The 23,116-nt window shown below is 33.3% G+C and overlaps 1 protein-coding gene across 6 annotated transcripts in view; it reads left to right on the top strand.

Annotated features, from left to right (window-relative positions):
• Positions 1-23,116, top strand: part of EYA4 (EYA transcriptional coactivator and phosphatase 4) — a 335,518-nt gene that overhangs the window by 231,362 nt on the left and 81,040 nt on the right. For 2 of the 6 annotated variants that reach the window (XM_069077346.1, XM_069077347.1), the window contains exons 4-5: positions 13,755-13,879; positions 15,315-15,398. In XM_069077346.1, coding sequence (XP_068933447.1) covers positions 13,755-13,879; positions 15,315-15,398 — 209 coding nt within the window. The remainder of the gene's footprint in view (positions 1-13,754; positions 13,880-15,314; positions 15,399-23,116) is intronic. The other 4 variants (XM_069077348.1, XM_069077349.1, XM_069077351.1 and 1 more) reach the window with 2 other exon arrangements.

Here is a 23,116-nt window from a genome sequence, read left to right as displayed (position 1 = left end):
GACACTTGCTGGATATAAAGCACTATACAGGTCACTTAATAACCTCTGTCTGCCTCACTTTCCTGATCTATAAAATGAGAATAACAGCACCTTCCTTAAAGAGTTGGTGTGAGTATCAAAAGATATTATTATTGTTTGTTGTTGTTTTATTGCATTCATTTATTTCATGAAATATTTCCCAATTATGTGTAATTATTTTTTAATTTTGTAGCTTCAGATTCTTTCTCTCCTTCCTATCCCTTGAGCCTCTTTGAGAAGCAAGCACACTTATCTTGATTGCATATATATGGTTATGCAGAAAATATTTCCCTATTAGCTATATTGCAAAAAAGTAATAAAATAAAAAGAAATAAAGAAACAAAACAGCATGCTTCAATCTGCATGCAGAGTTCATTAGTTCTCTCTCTGGAGGTGTATAACATTTTTCATCAGAGATCCTTTGGAATTGTCTTGGATCATTGTCTTGATCAAAGTAACTAAGTCTTTCACAGTTGATCATCCCTACATTTTGCTGTTACTGTGTACAATGTCCTTCTGCTTCCATTCACTTCACTTTACTTAAGTTCATATAAGTTTTCCCAACTATTTCTGGCAGCCATTTCTTTTCTTTCTTTCTTTTTTTTTTTTTTTTTTTTTGCTTTTTGGAAGGCAATCGGGATTAAGTGACCTGCCCAAGGTCACACAGCTGGTTTTTGTGTTACTTGTCTGAGGCCAGATTTGAATTCAGGTCCTCCTGACTCCAGGGCGGGTGCTCTATTCACTGTGCTACCTAGCCACCACCCCTCTGGCAGCCATTTCTAAAACCATCTTGCTCATCATTTCTTATATCACAATAATATTCCATCACAATCAAAAATCACAACTGGTCCAATCATTCCCCAGTGGATGGTCATCCCTTCAATTTCCAATTCTTTGCTCTCACAAAAAGAGCTGCTATAAATATTTTGTATAAAAATGGTTATTTTCCCTTTTCTTTGATTTTTGGGGGTTTTAGTGAATCAAAGTTTATGTACACTTCAACAACCTTTTTGGTATAGTTTCAAATTGCTCTTCAGAAATATTGAAGTAGTTTACAACTTTATGAACCTGCAATAGCATCTCAATTTTTCCACACCCCTTGCAGTACTTGATTTCTTTCTGTAATGTTAACCAAACCGATAAATGTGAAATGGCATTTCAGAGTTATTTTAATTTACATTCCTCTAATCAGTAGTGATTTACAGCATTTTTTTTCATGTGACTACTGATAGCTTTGATTTCTTCTTCTGAAAACTTCTATTCCTATTCTTTGACTATTTATCAACTGGGGAATGACTCTTATTTTTATAAATTTGACTTAGTTTGTCATGTATTTGAGATATGAGACCTTTATCAGAGAAATATATGTTGGTTAATTTTGTATCCTGCAATTTTGCTGAAGTTATTTATTTTTGGCTAGTTTTTAGTTGATTCTCTAGCATTCTCTAAGTATGCTATATCATCTGCAGAGAGAGATAGCTTTGTTGACTCATTGCCTATTTGTATTCTTTCAATTTGTTTTTCTTATCTTATTGCTATACCTAGCGTTTTTAAGTACTATAACTAATAATAATGGTGGTAATGGAAATGCTTGCTTCACTCTGATCTTATTTGGAAGGTTTCAAGTTTATCTACATTACAAATAATGTTGGCTCTTGATTTTAGATAGATACTACCTATCATTCAAGAAAGATTCCATCAATTCTTATGCTTTCTATTATTTTTTAAAGGAATGGGTGTTGTATTTTGACAAAGGTATTTTTTTTCTAAATCTATTGATATAATCATAAGATTTTTGTTGTTACTGATATTTAAATGACAATTATGCTGCTAGTTTTCCTAATGTTGGCCCAGCCTTGCATTACTGGTATAAGTTTTTCCTAGTCATAATGTATGACTTTTGTGATATAGTTCTTTAAACTCCTTGCTAGTATTCATTTAAAGTTTTTGCATTGATATCCATTCTTTTCACTGGAAATTTTTGAAAGTTCTCTATTTCATTAAATATCCACTTTTTCCCTTGAAAAATTATGCTCAGTTTTGCTACATAGGTTATTCTTATTTATAATCCCAGCTCTTTTTTTCCTTCAGGAATATCATTAACCAAGCCCTCCGCTCCTTTAATATGGTAGCTGCTAAATCTTGTGTGAATCTGACTGTAGCTCTACAGTATTTGAATGGTTTTCTTCTTGTAGTTTGAAGTACTTTTTCTCTCTGTCATGGGAACTCTGGACTGGGAATTTTGATTTTGGGTTCTCTTTCAAGAGTGATCAATAAATCCTGTCAATTCCTATTTTACCCTCTGGTTATAGAATATCAAGGAAGTTTTCATTGATAATGTCTTGAAAGATGATGTCTGGGCTCTTTTTTTGTTCATGACTTTCAAGTAATTCAGTAATTCTTAAATTATCTCTCCTTGATCTATTTTCCAGGTCAGTTGTTTTCCTGATGAAATATTTCACATTTTATTCTATTTTTTCCAGTTTTTTTTTTACTTCATTTTATTGCTTCTTGATGTTTCATGGAGTTGTTGTCTTTTAATTTCCCAAATCAAATTGTTAAGGAATTATTTTCTTCAGTGAGCTTTTCTACCTTCTTTTCCATTTGGCCAATACTGCTGCTGCTTTTGTCTTCATTATCTAGTCCCACCACTGGTTTTTCAGCCATGTGGACTCAGGGCCAGCCTCTTCCCCCATTTAAGTGCTCTCTCTTTCCAATCTCCTATGTTATATTCAATTAGAATGATGTTTCACTTTGATCTTTTGTTGGCTCTCCAACTCCAAAATTTGATTTGAGGACTTATTTTAAAGCTATTTTTAGGGAAATGTTGGGAGAGCCCAACTGAATGTTCCTCTCCTCTACCATTTTGTCTATATCCCCAGAAGTCCCAAAATAATGTTTGTAAAATACTTAACATTGTGCCTGGAATATAAAAGGTGTTTAAAAGATGCTTTAATTAGCAACCTTTGCAATTCAATTAAAATAGTTAGCCTTTTTTTCTTGCTTACCTCCCCTCAAAAAACATCAAGAAAAAGAAAAGCTTAAAAATATATATATGGTCAGATTTTTTAAAAAAAATTCTATATTGACTATGTCCTAAATTATGTCTCTAATTTTGCATATTTAATTTTCTTTTAGGATGAACCACTTTTTTTTTCACCAGTGTCCCTCTGGAATTATTATCAGTTATTGTGTTGATCAAAATTCTCAGTTCTTTCAATGTTGTGTATTTTTACACTAATATTGTTGTACTATTAATTTTACTCCTGGGTCTGTTTACTTAACTCGGCATTAAATATATAACTCCTCCCAGGTTTCTCTAAAAAAAGTTTATTTTATCTTATAATATTTTCATGTTCTAATGTACCTTTATTTGTGCAATTATCCCCCAGTTTATGGGTAATATCTTATTTTCCAAGGTTTTTTTTTCTTCCATAGGAAGAATTTGTTGCTATAAATATTTTTGTACATATGTGCTATTTCCTTCTTACTTTGATTTTTTGGGGGGTACAGACCTAGTCCTAGAAGAGTGGATCAAAGCAACTTTTTTTAAATTTTTTTTTTAAAGCAATCGGGGTTAAGTAACTTGCTCAAGGTTACATGGCCAGTTATTTCTGGGTGTGGTGCTGAGTATCTGAGCCCGGATTTGATCCAGGTCATCCCAACACTGGAACCAGTGCTCTTACTCGCTGAGCCACCTGGCCACCCCTACAAAGCAACTTTTAAGTTAGAATTGTTGATCAATTTCTGAAAAGCTCAAGAAACTGGCAGTTCCAACAACAGTTTACTAATTTTTCATTTTTATGCAGCCGCTCAAATATTTATAATTTTCCTTTTTTGTCAACTTTGACAGTCCAGTGGATATGAGGTAGATGCTTTGTTATTGTTCAATCATTTTTCAGTTGTGTCCAACATTTCATGACCCCATTTGGCATTTTCTTGGCAAAGATACTGCAGTGATTTGCTATTTCCTTCTCATTTCACAGATCAAGGAACTGAGACAAACAGGGTTAAGTGACTTGCCCATGATCACATAGCTAGTAAGTGTCAGAGACCATATTTGAACTCATAAAGAAGAGTCTTCCTGACTTCAGATTCTTTACTCTATCTACTATGCCATCTAGCTACCCCATATCCTAATTTACATATTAGTAAATATAGTGGTACAGTGGTAAGGAAGCTGACTTTAGTGTTCAAATCTCATACCTGATTCTGTGTTGTGACCTTGGGGCCAAGGACTTGACCTCTCTGAGTTTTAGTAAAATGAGGAGGTCAGAATACATGACCCAAGAACTGTGACCTCAAATCAGAATGAAACAAATGTGGGATTCAGGTCAGACAAACTGTGAACCCAGTTGATCAGATATCATATCTGAAGGGTAATGTAGGGGTTATATAGGGAAATGAGGTCAGGACAGTTAAGGTGGGCCTAGAGAAAGGGCAATTAATTTGCCAAATCAACTGAGATAGAAAAATTGCTAGGGTAACAGCTAGCAAGTGTCTTAGACAAGATTTGAACTCAGGAAGATGAATCTTCATGACTCTAAGCCCAGCACTCTATACACTAGGCCACCTAACTGTTCTGAGATAGAACCTTAGAGTTATTTTAATTTGCTTTCATCTAATTATTAACAATCTGAAACATTTTTCCAGAGGATATTGATGTCTTTCTTGGAAAATTATCCATTTACATTTCTTCACCAAATTTTAAATTAAGGTTGGGTTTTTTATTCTTAGGTGTTTTAAAGCAGATTCTTATTTCTTTTTATCCAGGGAAACAATGCAAAGATAATTTCCCCCTTCAATTAAGCTTTCTTCTTCCCTCTGTTTCTCTTCTAAACTTAGCTGCTTTGGCTTCGTGCGAAACTTTCTAACTTCATGTAAAAAATGCTCCTCTAGTTTGCTTATAAAATGACCTTTTATATCTGATTTAAATATCCTTTTGGAGCTCATTTTGGTATATGGGATAAGGTATTAATAACAATGTTTTGAATGGCCTACACCTGTACTTTTCAACCCCAAACCTCATTTTCTTAAGATAGAACCCAGTAGGACTATGCATTTGTGAGACCCTTGATAGAATTATGGAATAGACATAGTAAAGCAGTGCTTCTATCAATTTTCAGTGTTATGCAGGATGAATTGAAGGCCAGGAGAGACCACTATAAGACAAACATGAAACTTGAAAAATTTTAAGAAAACTTGAAATTTTAAGAAAAATCAGCGAAAGAGTTACCAAGTCATACAATCATATAGAATAATATCTTTGCATTGTATCCTTTTTTCTTAAACTTCCTTGTGTTTGACCAGAAAAAATGCACTTCCTCCCCCCCCCATATTTTTCCCTCTCACATCCCTCCCTTATCCATTTCTGTCTCACTGTTATACATGTGTGACATAGGGAGAAGCTAAACTAGAGTAGTGATACAGTGCAAATGGGGAAGAAGAGAAAGATATTAATTGGGTAGTAAAGCAAATAGAGCACTATTCACAACTGGGCCTGGAATCAAAAACCTTAGTTCAAGCACTTACCTGTATGACTTTGGGCAGGTCACAACATCTGGTTGCCTCAGTTTTCTCAGTTACAAAATGGGGATGATAATAACAGCTGCCTCCTAGAGTTGTGAGAATGAAATGAGATGATATTATTAAAGAACTTAGCCTAGCATATAGAAGGCACTTGATAAATGCTTATTCCTTTACTTTCATGTATAAAAAGGACAGTAATAGTTTATTAACAAGATTTATAATGAAAGAAATGGATGTCAAATATAATTTAAGGAAGGGAGAATAGTAATGTCATGCACTAGACACAGAAGTGTTGGATATGGATAAATAATGAAGTTTGGTTTGGACATGTAGAGTTTGAGGTTAGCCACCTAAGTAAGAAATTGAATATAAAGCACTGGTGGTTAGAACTGGTAATAAAGTAAGGATTTTCAGTTTTCTCAATGTTATATTGAAATAATATGAGATGGTTTGATCATAGGATTTAGTTTTGAAGTTATAGAAAGTTCCAACACTCATTTTAAAGATGAGGAAATTTAGATATGGAATAGTTAAGTGACTTGCCCACAGTCCCATAAATAATTAACCAAATCACATAATAAGATTCAATTCCATATGGGACTGTTTTAATTGTTAAGGAGTTTTACTTTCTGTTTAACAAAAATATAGCTCTTTATAAATTCTACTTCTATCCTCTGGAGCTAAGCAAAAGATATCTTCATCTCTATATGACAGCCATTATACTTCTAGAAGATATCTTTCATGCCCTCTCAAGGTTTCTAGACCAAACATCCCTATTCCTGTCAGTGACTCCACTTTTGACATTGGTTTTGAGTCTGTTCACCATCCTAATTACCCAAGTGGCTCTAAATCCAGTTATCTTCTCACCAAAACATAGGTGCTGTGAAATCACTTGAAAAACGTGTTTGTTTCTTTGTTTAACTACCTTAAAGTTGCTAGGATTTGGAATTTTAAACTTTATTTTAAAAGATAATATTTAAAGTAAATTTTCATCAATCAATGAATACTGCTTTTTGGAGGGATAAACTAGAAATTATCTTCATTTTCTGGTTCCTAGCTTGACCTAGTCCATTTTGAACTGCAAATAGTGGAAGATGTTCAATTCCCAGTAAAATAGTTTTCACTGGAATGTAAAAAGAATTGAAACATTTCTTATATTATATTTCTTTTTTTCAGAATAAAACAATCATTATTTCAATAAAAAAGCAGAGAATGCCCTAGGCAAGTCACAACCTCTGTTTGCCTCATTCTTCTCATCTCTAAAATAGCAATAATAATGGTGCCCACCTCCCATTGTTGTTGGAGGAACAAAATCAGATAATATTTGTAAAGTATTTTTAAAACTTTGCTATAAAAACACTAGTTAACAATAAAAATAAATACATACTAGACTAATGGAATATATGGCTTTTAAAAAAAACAATAACAATAGGGGGATAGGTTGTGATAAATTTAAAAATCCAAGAACACCTTAAAAGTCTCCTATTAATGTGATAGAAGACCAGTTTGGCAGTCAAATGTCTGACACATATGCAGTTTTATTACTTTTCTATATCTATTTGGGGCAACTGGGTGGCACAGTGAATAGAGTTTAGTTTCTCATCTGTCAAATGATTTGGAGAAGGAAATGGCAAACTACTCCAATATTTCAGTCAAGAAACTGCCCATCCCTCACCCAAGTGTTCAAAAAGAATCTGACGTAACTGAAGCAACTGAACCAAAATATCTATCTTAATTAAGTCTAGTCACTACCACTGTATTACTGGTCAAAAGCTCCACTGAAGAGATGTTTCATTTGTGAGCATATGACTTATTTGTAGGAAAATTTGCATTGTATCATTTTTCTTAGATTGCCCATATGATTTATTGACTAGCAAAATCTCTTTGTCTCTGTCTCTCTCAGTCTCTGTGTGTGTGTGTCTCACAAATGAAAATATTTTACTTTTTCACTATGTTGGCAAACATTTCTTCTGTGAACATAAGCACAGCCCCAGTGAAAACACCAAAATTTCTGAATTATTTTTATATGAGTCAATGAAGTTTTATTCTTCAAGGAGGCTTATACTGAGTATTTACTAACCTAAGTCTGCTTGAGTGTTTTCACTTATGAACATTGTGCATTTCCCCAAAAATGTTAACTGTTGGAAAACATATTAGTTTATGCAACATTTTAAAACTTTATTAGCATTGAGGTTAAAGGGATGGTCATCCAAAGAATCTTTTCACCCTGCATTCTACAGAGCAAAGAAGCAAATTTTATCAGCCCTTCAGTCAGCCTTCTATACTTTCCAGACAAAAGGTAGAGAGCAACCCTGAGTATAACAATATACTCATACATATGTGTATATGCAAAATCTCATTAACACAAAAACCTTAGATACATAATATAATATTTTTCCAAGACTTTCTTTGCAAACTTCTTTTTTCATCTCTTCTCAAACCACCAATCATTTCTTGAGGGCTGCTTCAAGTCGGAATCATGGCTTACTGACTCTAAGTGGTGCTTTCCACCTGGGAAAAAAGACACTATCATAATTAAACCCTCTGATGTTTGTGGTATCACCACTCCTACCTGTCCCTCTTTTGCCCTAGCAGATGAAAAGATTCCCTAAGCTTCCTCCTGCCTTCCACCTGCCAGTTCCTTGTAGACATGAGGGAGCCAGTCAGTACCAGGTGGGAGAGTTTTGAATTGCACTCAATACACAGTGTGAGTAGATTGGCCGTAATTTCCCAATTGAATATTTATACCAGACTCATTTCATCTTGCCCTTTGGAAGAGATATCAGAACTGGGCTCCTGTTTTTTTCAGAGAGGAACTTTGTACTTGGATTAACTCCATGGGTTATTAAACCAGATGAGAAGTGGGCTTGGAGTCCCTATTACAAAGATGCCAGCCTGACTCTCAATTTTTTTTTTCCGTAGTAACTATCAAGTGTTTTAATGTCATAAAGACTGGAGTTACAGGGGAGTTCCCTGATCTCTTCTGGCATTACTTATCATATGAAATATAACACAATCATAACTCTTGCTTCCTGGTAGGTTGGTATGTTAAATGTTTGTGTTTGTATTCACACACGACTCTCCTTGGTGTCTTGCTGTCTTTTCCACATCTTTTTTCACAGAGGTTTTATTTTTGCTTCCTAATGCCAAACACTTATCACAGTGCTCACTCATCGCATTTCACACACTGATCCCTAATGGCAGGTGCTAACTTCCTTGCACTTAATGTGAATGGGTTGAATAACCCCATAAAGAGACAGAATGTCTTGGCATATAAAAGAATGGAATACAACATGACTGTCTGCAGATGAAATACATTTGTCAGCAAGTTGAATTCTATAAACTGGAGAAGGGGTATGAGTAGATCTGTCAGTGGGCTTTCTAAAAATGGATCATGTCAGTACCAGATCAAGATCTTGAATCTACATTTCCTGATTCACTATCCAGTGTTCTATTTCTAATAATTAATAGCAATGATTAATGTTTTAAAAGCTATGACTTATATAGAAATACATAAAAAGATATCCATCTTTACCATTTTCAAGATATGCTTACATGTTTTCACTTCTGCATGCAATATCTCCTGGATCTCCCTTTGCTGTTGTTGCAGATAGTCTCAGTGTTTGTTATAGAGTTAGTTGCTCACTGGTTGGTTTCCTAAATCACAGGAGGACCATATGTCTCTTGGCATAATGGAAAACATTAAATATTTTGCTGGTATAATCTATTCACCTTTTTGCTAGGTATGGGATAATAATTCTCTGCTTCATTAACCTTGGGTCTGCACAAGATTTGAATGGAGTTCATGCCTTATACTTTTCAAACAATGTTGCTGAAACATTTTGGTTTTGTTGTATTTTTTTCCCTAATGAATGGCAGTTGTTTGGGGGAGCAGAAATTATTGGTTGCAAATGAGACTACTTTTTTAAATTAAAAAATGGAAAAAAACATTCATTTTTATTTATTGAATTGAATAAAACATCTTGTCTAGTGGAAAATGAAATGAACAAGAGATAACTAATTAAAATTATTTGTATAATAATAAAATAGTATTTATATAGTACTTTAATAATATCATTTCATTTTTATCCTAAAAATAACCCTAAGGAGTAGACACTATTATTATCCTCATTTTACAAATAAAGAAACTGAGGCAAAAAATCAAGTGACTTGCCCTGGATCATGCATGACTAAGGTTTGATTTCAACTTGGGTCTTCCTGATTCCAAATAGTGAGAGACAGAGACAGAAACAGAGATATACAGACAGACAGACAGAGAGGCAGAGAGAGACAGAGAGATTTTCATCTTAAAAACTCGCATCCCTTTTACGTCATATGCCACTATTAATGGTTAATCTAGAAGGCAAAATGTTGACAACCTGTTCACATTTGTGGTGATGTAGAGAACTGTGAGCAAAAATCAGAATTCTGTCACTGCCTAATATCCAATGAACATGTATGTTGTATAAAGACCATATAGGCAAGACCAAGCTTCAGTTCTAAAGGAGATTATATGATGAGAACCTAGGGAACAACACTGAAAACATACGTATACATCATGTAATTGAAATTAAATCTGATTTACTGTGTGACTCAATTGCTTAATATCTGTGTGACTCTGAGCAAGTCACATAACTGATTTGGGTCTAAATTTATTTTCTTGGGCTAACTGAGAAAAGGTCTATGTCCTTTATATCCTGTAACTCCAGTCCAGTAACTATGAGTATTCTCTTCAATGGCTAACCTAAAATCCATCCTGCCTACAACCAAATATCATTCAACCAAATTCCTAACTCTAAAAAAACAAGAAAAAAAAGTGGAAAGTATTATAGTCTAATTGTTTCCACATCTTAATTGCTTTAACTGGCTTAAAATCTTGATTTTAAATAAATCATATTCTACATGCATTTTTTCTATCTTCATCTGATATGGGGAAAGAATGATATCATTATCCTTATTTTATAGATAAGGAGACTGAGGATATCGAGAAGTCTAAAAATAGAAGGGATCTAAGAGGCTTTCTATTCCAACCTCATTTCATTTTACAGATGAGGGAACTGAAGTCCAAAGAGGTTAAGTGATTTGTTCAAAGTCAGACAGGTAGTAATCCTCAGAGATGGGATTGGAAACCAGATCAAGAGCCAATGTCTTTTCTCTTGTGCCATGATGCATTCTCATGTCTTCCTCCACGTTAAAGAAGTAGTCATGGGCAAATACTAGGACCATAATCATATGACAGACTGTGAAATTCACCACATTCTGAGTTACAGAAACTGGTATCTGAAAAAAATGGGAATGGAATAATGTAAACAATTCTACTCACTTTGCATAGACTTCTGTCCCTAACTCCCAATTATAGAATTGGACTAAACTTTTTAAATTTATTTATAATAAGCACATGCAATGGATATTTTCTTAGCAACAACAGTAAACTGATAATGGGTAGACATCAAGATAATTTAGATGAATAATATACCTTTGGTTTATTTCAACAGCAAAGAGGTCAAATAGTTGTTCAATAGCTGGGGTTGGAGTCAGGAATAACTAAATTCAAATCCAAATTCAGACACTTACTAACTCTGTGACCCTTGGCAAGTCACTTAAACTCTATTAGCCTCAGTTTCTTCCTCTGTAAAATGGGGACAATAATAGTACCTGCCTCATGAGGTTTTTGTAAGGATGAGAAAATATTTGTAAACAGTTAATTATTTAAGAAAAATTATAGAGTGACAATGGGCAATCCATTTATATAACTTTTCTGGATGGACCCTTAGTTAAATGACTTTTATTATCACCAAAAATTATTGATAGGAAGCTAACAGACCAAATTCAATGAGGGAACATGAAATTAGAAAATCACAGTTGGAAATTAAGTTTCTTGGAATACTTTGTGAGGGTATTCTCTGCCTCAAAAGCTATCAGTTCCTTCATGGTTTAATAGATGATCTCTTAGAATTGCTGTTGTAAAATTCTTCTCCCTACCCATGATGTGATTGTCTACCCTTAGGTAGACTTCATTGAGAAGAGCACTAACTTAATGTCATCAGGACCTGAATTCAAATTCAGTCTCACACACTTACAAGCTCTGTGACGCTGACCAAGTCACTTATCCTCACTCTGACTATTTCCAATGAACAAGTTTAGGGAGTTGTACTTGATAACTTGTAAGTTATATTCAAATCCAAAATCTATGCTTCTGTGACTCAGAGAAAACAGATTCATTCCAAATGGATGTAGCATTGCATTGTTATTTTCCTCCCAAAATCCTCCCCTGTAACCCAGGAACACATCTTCAACACAATGAGGCATCAGAATATGACCTCAGAAGTGATTTCTTTGAGCATAAAAATAAAATCACCCTATATATTACCTGTAAACATGCTTTGTACTTAAGTAACTAATTGACTTTTATAACCCTATGATATAGTGTATTATAAAATGTACTTTGGCAGATTTAAAATGCATTATGCTAAGTTCTGTAAGCTACAAAAATGAGTCAGATATAGTGATTACCTTCATGGGGAGATAAAATTTGCACAAATATTAAAATATAAAATAGAACATTAATGCATAGAGAGCTAAAAACAAAACGAGCTATACATGAAGAGTGGTTTCATTTCCAGTTTAATGGATCACAGAAAGCTCTGTGAATGAAGTGGCATTGGAGTTAGAGTTGGAAGGATGAATGGGATTGGAAAAACATTTTAAATATATGAAACAGCATGTGCCATAGAGATAAAAAGATATAGAATATATTGGTAGAACACTGAGTAATGCAGTTTGACTAGACCTCAACTGTCTCTTATTTTGACCAAGGTCAAATAATAAATGGTGGATGCAAGGTTCAGACTCTGATCTTTGGACACCTAGTCTAGTGCTGCCTCTCAGAGTATAAGTAAAGACACCAAGAAAGTTCAAACTTCATCTAATCAGAAAGGGACTATAATAAATATTCTGTATAAGTTCAGTTTTAGTTTGTTTCAGTTCAATATCCTTCACATACAGCAATCCACACCCCTGAATAATCTTTATGTTGTGATTTTAGCCCTTATCCATGATCTGGTGACAATTGATGAATCTTTACCCATCAGTGGTAGAAGACAGCTACTGAGGGTATGTTAACATCAGCATTAAACAGGCACAGAGTTACATGAACATGGGAATGAACACAAAACAGACTTCTGTGATTATATTGATTAGACATCAGTGACCTATTTACAGGGAGACTTGCTTCTTATTATGATAAAACAAAGCAGAGGTAATACATTTTACATATCCTGGGATCATATCTTGCCTTTATGAAAGGATTACCCTTGTCAATATACATCTTTCTCCATATAGATGATAAATATATTCATGGATATGCCCACATAAACACATTCATTCATGCATACATGCATACAAACACAATATGTGTTTTGTTTGCTTCTCTTCAAAATCCACCACCACCCTGTGTGGTTTGTGTTCCTATGTAGGCTAAAGAGAAATATTAGCTCCTGAATGATTAAGAGATTTGTTTTATAAAGACTAAGTGGTACTGTACATTTTAGAAGGGAAAAGGATTATTTTTGTGTAAAAACGAATTTATAATATTGAACAAATATATATTATTCTTTCCAATTTGGGATAAAATTTTTAAATGATAAATTTAATTATATACATTTTGTGTTGTAATTTCATTGATGTAGAGATTTTTAGATGAAGAAATTTCCTTTACCAGTACAGATCAGCAACTATTCTCCAACTTAAAATCTTAGAGACTTATCTGGGGCATAAGAAATTAAAAGACTATTCAGTATTTGTCACTGGCAGAAACTAAACCCATGTCTTCATGAATCCACAGCAGGGACCAACCTACTATGTACTGTACCACACTGCCTCTCACAGGTCTGGACCAAAAATGAATTTCTATTTCATTCTTTAAAAATAGAAGAACATTTCTTATTTGAAATAGTACTAGCAGCAGTGGTAGGAGAACAAATTATAGTTTGAAATATAGCACAACATTTTTTAAGATAAACTGATTTGAAAATAAATCAATTTTAATCAAATTTCATTTTCATATCCTTATAATTATGGTATCTAGTAACAGCCTGAACAACTGTAACAAAACTGGCCACATGCCTCAGTAGAATAAAATGTATAGGTTATTAAAGAATGATTGCTGGGATTTCAACTTTTTACTGTGCTGCTTCCTGCTCTAACAGGTCTATGGAAATGCAGGACCTAGCAAGTCCTCATACTCTTGTTGGAAGTAGTGACACTCCTGGTAGCTCCAAACTGGATAAATCTAATCTCAGCAACACATCAGTTACAACAAATGGGACAGGAGGTAAGTATACAACCCAGAAGTTGGACAGAATATAAATTTCAATGCTTAGTGTTAGGCATGTGCTAATAAATGAGTAAAGGTCCCCTTAATTAACACCATGTTTCATCATCATGCCCAAATTTATAATTAGAGAATGTATTGTTTATTAATAGGGCAACTCTACTTCTATTCTTCCTCATCTTCTAAAACTGGAAACATTTAAGGATAATAAAAGACTGGTTCTGCTTCTGAGCACAGCATTCCTGGGGGTTCACACTTCATTGTCCTTTTTATATCTCTAAAGAGTTTACTTAAGGATGAGAAAAGGGAGTCTTGGACCCTGGTTTCAAAATAGTAGACTGATAGTGCATCCAAAGCATCAGGGTGTGATTTTGAGCTCTGGCTCTGAATTCAATAATAAAAGCTACCAAGAAATTGACTTAACTAGTGTTCAAAATGATAACTGAAGTGGGAAAAAATTTTAAATAGGTGTTCAAAATTTTCTTTTTAAAGAACAAAGTTATTTGTTATTTGTTCAAATGAGGGCTGACATGTCACTCTCTTTTTCTTTAGATATATTCAGTTAGAATGTGTGTTATAAGCAACATATAAATAATTGTTATAATAAATTAGATATTCAGTTAGAATGTGTTATAAGCAACATATAAATAATTGTTATAATAAATTAGATATTCAGTTAGAATGTGTGTTATAAGCAACATATAAATTGTTATAATAAATTAGATATTCAGTTAGAATGTGTGTTATAAGCAACATATAAATAATTATTTTAATAAATTAGAAATTCAAACTTCTCTGTACACAAGAGACTATTGGAAGTGATCAGATATAGACAATTGCCACAAAATGTTTTTTTTAATTTAATGATTATATAATATATGATCAATATAATTTAATTCTTTCAACTGTTGGGGGGTAGCAGAGGAAAGGCCAGTGTCTATATAGATTCAGTTTTGAAATTATTTTCTGTGTGAAGTTGTGCACACTATAAGTTGCCCACATTAAAAACTTTTCCACCAACCTCTTTTTAGGTCAGCTTCTTTCTTGTTTATAGATGACCATTCATCTCTCCATATGTGCACATCATTCCAATTAATATCAATGAACTTTTCTATGAACATAAGGAGAAAAGATGAGACCACTTAGTGATGACTTTTAGATTAAGTATGTTCACATTTAAAACTCAAATCAAGTACAAATATTAGGATTAAAAGACTCTCAAAACTCTGGAAACTTACTTTCAAGGATGCTAATAATCATGTGCACTTATTTTCCTTGAATAAAATAAACCATATAAAATAATACTCATAAAAGCAATACAGCACAGTTAAAAGACTTGGCTCAAAGTGCAAAAACACTTACTAGCATTGAAGATTATTCATAGACACTGAGCAGGCCTTCAGACAATGAACCATTATACCATTCCTGTTCTCAGGAGACACCATGACTGTTTTAAATACTGCAGACTGGTTGCTGAGTTGCAACACTCCTTCTTCTGCAACAAGTATGAGAGACCATGGTACACTGCATGTGTGTGGCTGTGTGGGTTTGCCCTTATGGTTTGTGTCCTTGTTTCTGTTCTATGGTTTATGCCTCTGCTGTGTGTTTCATTACTTCTAAGAGAGAAACAGGAAAAATAACTATGCTTTTTGCTTAAAAGTTCCCAAATGTTAGGCTATTTTCTACCATAAAGTTAATGGTTTTTTATTTAAAGATTTTTCAAAATATGCTTTAAAGTGCAACTTTTGGAGATATGTGTGCACATGTAGCTAACCTGAATAAACTGACCAATTACTAATCAGTTAAAAGAGGAGAGGTGTTTTTTTTTCAGGCTTGGGGGTTGAGGCACAGAGTGATTTTAATCTTTAAACATCCTTAATGAGACACCCAAGTCAATTTAGAATGTCAAAGAGCTTCTGAAATCGAATAACGTTTTTATTTTGAATGATGAAATCCAAACATAATCCATTAATAAACAGTATGGCATGAAAGTTAACTGTACAGTCATTTTGGTCATGTCTGCTTCTTTGTGACATAATCTGGGTTTTCTTGGTAAAGATAATGAAGTGGTTTGCCATTTCCTTCTCCAGCTCATTTGACAGATATTGAAATAGAAGACAAGGTTAAGTGACTTGCCCAGGGTCATGTGTATAATAAGTGCCTGAAACCTGAAGCTAGATTTAAACTCAGGAACATGAGTCTTCCTGACTTCAGGCCTATTATTCTCTCTACTGCACCATGTAGCTGCCCCTCATATGATCTTTAAAAGTTAGTGAGTTTCATTTTTTTTAATAATTCATCATCACACCACCTTTAGAAACTATTTTGAGGATTTAAAAAGGAGCTGTATATATTGAAAACTAGTTACACTAGTATTTGCATTAATTTTACCCAATTTTTGCAGTTAGAATGGGATTAAAGATAATATCAGTGATTTCTTGATTAGAATTTATAATAATATTGTAAACATAATTGCTTCCTGATATCTTTTTTCTTATTCTAAAATATATTCTGTTCTCATTAATTTTTTGCTAAAATCATAATTCTGAACATTGGCTGAGCAAAATACTAGTTCTAGAGGAAGAATGATGTACTAGTCTGAATTGGTACAGGAAGTTTCCTCAGTGGGAGTTTCTTTTTTTTTTTTAAGCAATCAGGGTTAAGTAATTTGCTCAAGGTTACATGGCCAGTTATTGCTGGGTGTGATGCTGAGTATCTGAGCCCAGATTTGATCCCCAGGTCATCCCAACACTGGAGCCGGTGCACTTACTCACTGTGCCACCTGGCCGCCCCTAAGCAATTGGGGTTAAGTAACTTGCTCAGTGGGAGTTTCTTATAGCAAGCACACTGGGTCTGGTTAAAAATAATAATTATGATGGAACATAGATATTTTGCTAATCCATATGTCTGTATCCTATTTTTGAAGTGAGAAATTGAAATGTATTGTTATTCTAATAACCACAATATTTTTAAGTTTTCTTAAATTTCTTATACTTGCCTTATAAGGAACAGTTGGTTTTCTATTTCCCAATGTTAAAATATAGTCATCAGTTCACACCTGTCAAAGATGGTAAAAAAAAACTTCAGTTTTAATATATTATAAAAAGAATCTTCTTTATTGTAAATAGCTACATGACATAGAAATTTATCAAGAAAAATGCTTAGGATGTATTTTATGTACCAAAGCTACTATCAGAAAACTAGAATATGATACCAGTTTTATGAATTCTTAATGTCTCTCCATAAGTGTTTGGGACATTACTTTTCCACTTGAGTTCAAATATTTGTAGTTCTCATTTAACATCATATTTGAATGTGGAAAGCAGTAGAGTCAACTGAGTGTCATAATGGCTAGGACCCTGGGCCTAGAGTGAGAAAGACCTGAATTCAAATATGATTTTAGACAATTACTAACTATTCTAGTTACTTAATCTCTGTTTGCCTAAGTTTCTTCCCAGTAGTGTTGTAAGGATCAAATGAGATATTATTATAAAGTACTTAGCAGGGCCTGGCACATAGTAGGTGCTATATAAATGTTAGCTATAGTTATTATTATTGTTGTTGTTGTTGTTGAAAATGTTAAAGTAATGTTTCTATCAGCAAAAGTTTTATAATCATAATTTAAAAGGCTTTCAGTAGTTTTCTTCCACTGTCATTTGAGTTGTAAATGTATAAAAATGACTAATAATATTACCAGTAACACTTGCATTAAAATTGAAAAAATCCATGTAATTAAAAAGACATGCTTTGTTACTAATTCTGCCTATTACCTTTCATTTATTGTTAGGTCAATAACTAAATTAAATTAACTCTTTAAGTAACTTATTCCAATTGGAAAAATACATAAGGACTGAATTTACTTTATATGGATAAGAATATGGTATCTTCTCAATCATAGTTATCAAAAATATAACAAATAATTAAATTACTTTATATAATACTTTTTCACTGATGAGTTTTTCTCAAGAATTCAAATATGTGGTTACAATTATTTTCAAGTGATAAAGTTTTATATTCCTGGAAGATGTTAGTATAAATAACTGACCACTTTGACTAATCAACTATATCAATAAAAGTACTCAGGATAGTGGGCACAAAAATGATAGGGGTTTTTTTTTTTAACTTTGAAATTTATTATTTGGAGAAGAGGCATATCAAAATTTGACAAAGGACAAATTTGGATTGGTTTCATGCACATTTTTCTGAGTTGGTTGTATGTAATCCAATAGAAATAGAGCATTTTAGAACATTAGTATTCAAGGAGATCTCTTGAAAAAAAAATGTATGTATTTGCCTGGGAGAAAATTACAGTACCCTGTACATAGTAGGTCTCTAAATGCTTACTGGATTGAATCATAAATCTAACAACAGCTGGGGCGAATGGCATTAAAATTCAATAATATCTTAATACTATTGATAAAAATGTTATCTATTACTGTCATAATTTCTCTCATTATTTTGAATGGTTTGCCAAATTAAAAACTTTGTGATTATTTTTTGAAAGAAAGAAATCAATATGGCACTCATAGACATGAAGAGAAAGGTATCTTTTGAAAAAAGATGTTGACAGAATAAAAATAAAACTGTAGGCTATTCCATTTATTAAGACCATTCATAGTTTAGAAAGATGTTGTTTATGGTTTCATGTTGTATAGTGTAACCATTTTGACGCAACTGCCTTTAGAATCTTCTTCAGAACAAAGATGGCTAGGTATATTACATATCATAATTTTGCAGTATAGAGAGATGTCCAGTGGGAAATTTATGTAGGAACTAATCCAATCATCATGAAATCTCTGACCAATTTAATCCTTGGTCTCCAGAGATGAAAAAAGAAAATGTAAATAAATGAATCCAAATGTAGGATTACAGTACCCAGGACAGACATTTTTTGAAGATAGGGCAAATTGTCTTTACAGTTCATTCATCTCAAAAGACAACCTAAACAGATTGTGGCCAAGTCAAAATGACAGATCTAAAATAGCTATCAAAGAAGAAGAAGAAAATGCAAAATGGTTGATTCAGTCATTGTTAAGAGATAGCAAAATGTACAGGTACAACATTAACCAAGTCTGCAGGTTTAATAACTGCCCCCTTCCCACTAAAATCAAGATCTGGCTATATATAATTGGTTTGACCAATTCATTCTTCTCTAGCCTAGACTCTCATTCATGTTAGCTACTTTGCTATAAACAGTAGTTGACTGACATTGAAAATGTGGTGTAAATTGATGGCTTTCTCCATAGAGACTTTGTATCTGGTATTGTACATATTACATTTGTATTTACAACCAATTCTCCCCCATGTCATAAGTTGCTCAGAAATCATGGTGGTGAGTTATCTTTTAATCAGTCATTTTTATCAAGTAGATAATTTAGCCCACAAAATTGTACCCAGTAGTCATTATTACTTCTCTGGTCATGAAAAAAAAAAACGTTTTTCCCAATAAACTGGTTGATTTGTTAGATGGACCAACTATAAGAGCCATAGAATTTTTATTATAGAATTAGAATGTGCCCTACCTGTTATAAATATGTGCTCCTCTTAAAATATGAACATAGTAAAAAAAAATAGTGTTTAGAAAACATTGTAATCTTTAAAACTGGCATTTCCCCCATTGTGCAAATTAGTGAAAAAAACATAGAACATAAATCTTATTAGTTTAGCAACATGTCTAATAAGTTAGAATCAGAAAATGTTTCAAGTTTTGAATAAGTTAAAGAATAAATTATTTTCCCATGATTGAAATGTCCTAGACAATGTATATTTAATAAACAAATACATGAAAATATTTATAAAATGTTTACCATGTGCTAAACACTCTGCTAAGTGGTTGGGATACAAATTCAAAAGTTGATAATCCCTGAACTGAAGGAACTTACATCCTGATGGAGAGAAAAATGCATATAAAGGAGTTTTGGTCAGGGACCAATATTTTGGTCTCAAGGTTACAGAGAAGATGAAGTCATAAGGAGTCATAGGGAAATAGATTGATGTACCCTTTCTGGGAAAGATAACAGAGCTGATTTGATTATAGAATTGAAGTACTTATCAAACTTCAGAGAAGAAAGCAGGGGAAGTACACATATTCATAAAGTTTGCAGGAAAGTTTGAATGGGAGAAAATCTACAAATATAATTTTGAGATATTTTTAATAAAAATGAGTTATTTGGAAAAAGATTTCTGTTTTCCCTAATGTACTTCACTGCTCTGTATTTTTATAGTTCCTGGAAAACAGTTATAATTATTCTTTATCAGTTACTAAGGCCATTGATATAAAACTAACTTGTATTCAGCTATTTAAGAAATAATCCAGTTAATGAAGGAAAGTACAATTTAATCATTGTCTTCTCCTATTCTCTTTGAAGCACAAATTATTGTCCATCATCTTGGTGCAGATAATATCCAGATCTATATGTCAGACCTAATATCTCTGTTGAACTTCAGTCCCATACCACCAACTGCCTTTTGGACATTTCAAATCGGATGCCACTCTAGCATTTCAAACAATATGTTCAAAAGAGAACCCATTATCTTGCCCTGCAAATATTCCCCCTTTTCCCAATTTTCCTATTACTGTTAAGGCCACCACCATCCTTCTAGTTACTGGTAAGTAGAATCTTGGTATCATCATTAGTTACTCATTGGCCTCCTACAATATATTCAATTTATTGTCAAATCTTGTTTCTACTTCACAGCATTTCTCTTACATCTCCTTTCTCTCCAATGACGTAGCTGCTCACATTGTATAGTCCCACATCACCTCATACCTAGATTATTTTAATACTCTACTACCTACCTTGTACTCTATGATCTAGATACTTTGGCATAATTAGAGTTCCCCACACATAACATTTCATCTTTTCACTTTCTGTCCCTTATATTTGAATGCCCCTCCATTTCCAACTCCTACCTTCCTTGGCTTCCTTCAAGATACTCCCCAATTTCTCTTCTTCAGAAGAACTTGTGTTCCTTCCTCCCCCTTCTCAAGTGAGTTTCTGCTGAGATTACCTTACACTTACACATTATTTATCTTTTAGGTATATAATATTTTTGTATGCTCTCTCCCCCATTAGAATACAAGCTCCTTGAGAGGAGGGATTGCATTGTTGCCTTTCTTTGTATCCCAAATGCTTAGGGTAGGACCTGGCATATAGTTGGTGCTTAAAAAATGCTTGTTAACTAACCTAGGGACTGATTATTCAGCTACATATACATATATGCACATGTATGTATGTATATGTGGTATATGTAGTTTCTCTGCCCCAGCATCCCAGGGCCATATAGAAAACCTCTTCCCTTTAGTGTCCAAGTGTTACTTGAGAGGTTGGGAAGAGGAGTGTCTCTTCTCTTATATTATTACCTGGAGTTCCCATCATCCATGTTTCTCCCAATAGCATTGCAGTTCCATTTAACAACTCCACATTAGCTTTCAGAAAAAGATATTTATTTTAAAATATAGCAGTAATTGAGGTATAAATAAATGTTCCCCCAACAACTTCCAGACACAATTTCACCTATCCCATCTTAGTCTCTGGGAAGAATAAACTCAAGTTTAGCTCAATTCCTATATAGAATTGGTCCACCAAATTTGTGTACAAAAGTAGAATTGCTGTTAGATGAGTCTTCATTTCAGCAACTGATGTGTTAGCTCCCAAAGGTCATTTCTGAGAGTCAGTAATGCTTGTCTGGAGATTGCTTTTGAACTGGCTACTAAACTAGGATGCTAGAATGTCAGGACAAACTTACACTTGTTCTTTTGATAATTAAAAACTTACATTGTCAGCTCCAATCCCTTCACCTATTTGGGAAAGAAGAAACTCATAGTCCAAGAAATGACCAAAGCCCATTTAAGAGGACTAAATTTCAGCCTCCAAAGTCCTGCATTTAAAACATTATCTCTCATCAGATGCCACCAGTGAAGGAGTCCAACCAGTCCCATGTTGTCAAGAGATTGAAACTAAGAAACTCAGCAGAGGCTGACCCAAACCTTTTACAATACAACAACAATTCTGGCTATGCAGTCAATTGAAAATAAAGATTTCTCCATATTATATAATTAGCAGGCCAAAATCAGTTACAGAATGTCTACACATGGTCCACAATCTCTCCAAGACATTTCTATTCTCTTCTTTCCCAGAAGCAAATCTCTCACCTCCCCCATGGGGAATTTCCCTAAACTGAGGCTCCTTATAGACAGCACATGTACCCCACCCACCCCAATATCTATATTATAGATATGTACACATATGTGCAAACATACATACTTATGTACATATATGTATATATCTGTACTTACATTTACAAACTTATATATAACATTCATATATGTATACATACCTAGAGAGAGTTCCTTCCCCATCCTCACCATTAAATTAATCTTCATTTTAGGATAGTTATTCCAATATATATACATATATATATATATATACACACACACAATATGGCTTTGACAATATAACTGAGTCACACATATTCCTGATATGTCAAAAATCTTTATAGACCATATTTGTGATAGCTTTGGTCAAGATTTCATTCCTATACATTAAATGAAAGGGGTAGAATTAGATGATCTCTGTCTGGTGCTATAATTCAGTTAAGTTTTAAAGAACAAACTAATAGCTGCAACTTAAAATGTTTTAATACTTTTGAAAAATATGCACCCACGTTTCTGTATAGTTAATATGTCTTGGTGTTTTGCTGCTTAAGACTGTGTCCACAAGCATCACTGTAATAATGAATCTTCTTTGGTCAAAAACAATTTATCATATATAATCTCAATTATTTAGAAGAGGTGCCTTGTAGCTAGTATGAGTACGTGAATAATGTACAGTTAAGAAAGGATGCATAATCATGTATGTAATCTTGGTATTTTTAAGCTCCATAAAAGGATAAGATGTGCCTATATAGAAGTGAGGCTGATTGCCATAAGTGGTTTTTGCTCCTCATACCTTCAAGTAAGCACACATGTAATAAGTAGAACATTCATTACAAATAGCTCATTTCTGATGCTTTTTATTTCTTCAGAAAATGAGAAACATTAATTCTCATTTATTCCTATTTGAAAAATACAAGTATTGCTATCCCTATCATACAGATGCCATAAAACTTTGCTTAAATCCAAACAGTGCCAAAATTAAAAATTACGGGGTAACATTTCTTGACCAGGTTTTACTGATCACATATTGTACTTTTTGTGACAAATATCAAATTTGAAGAATATCTTTCATCAAAGAG

The sequence above is a fragment of the Petaurus breviceps genome, unplaced genomic scaffold, assembly GCF_028583685.1.
Source record: "Petaurus breviceps papuanus isolate PSGF00001 unplaced genomic scaffold, PetGlider_PUasm1.0 90977, whole genome shotgun sequence".
NCBI classification, from domain to species: Eukaryota; Metazoa; Chordata; class Mammalia; order Diprotodontia; family Petauridae; genus Petaurus; species Petaurus breviceps.
The sequence above is the reverse complement of the archived record's forward strand: the minus strand, read 5'-3'. Positions and strand labels throughout refer to the sequence as shown.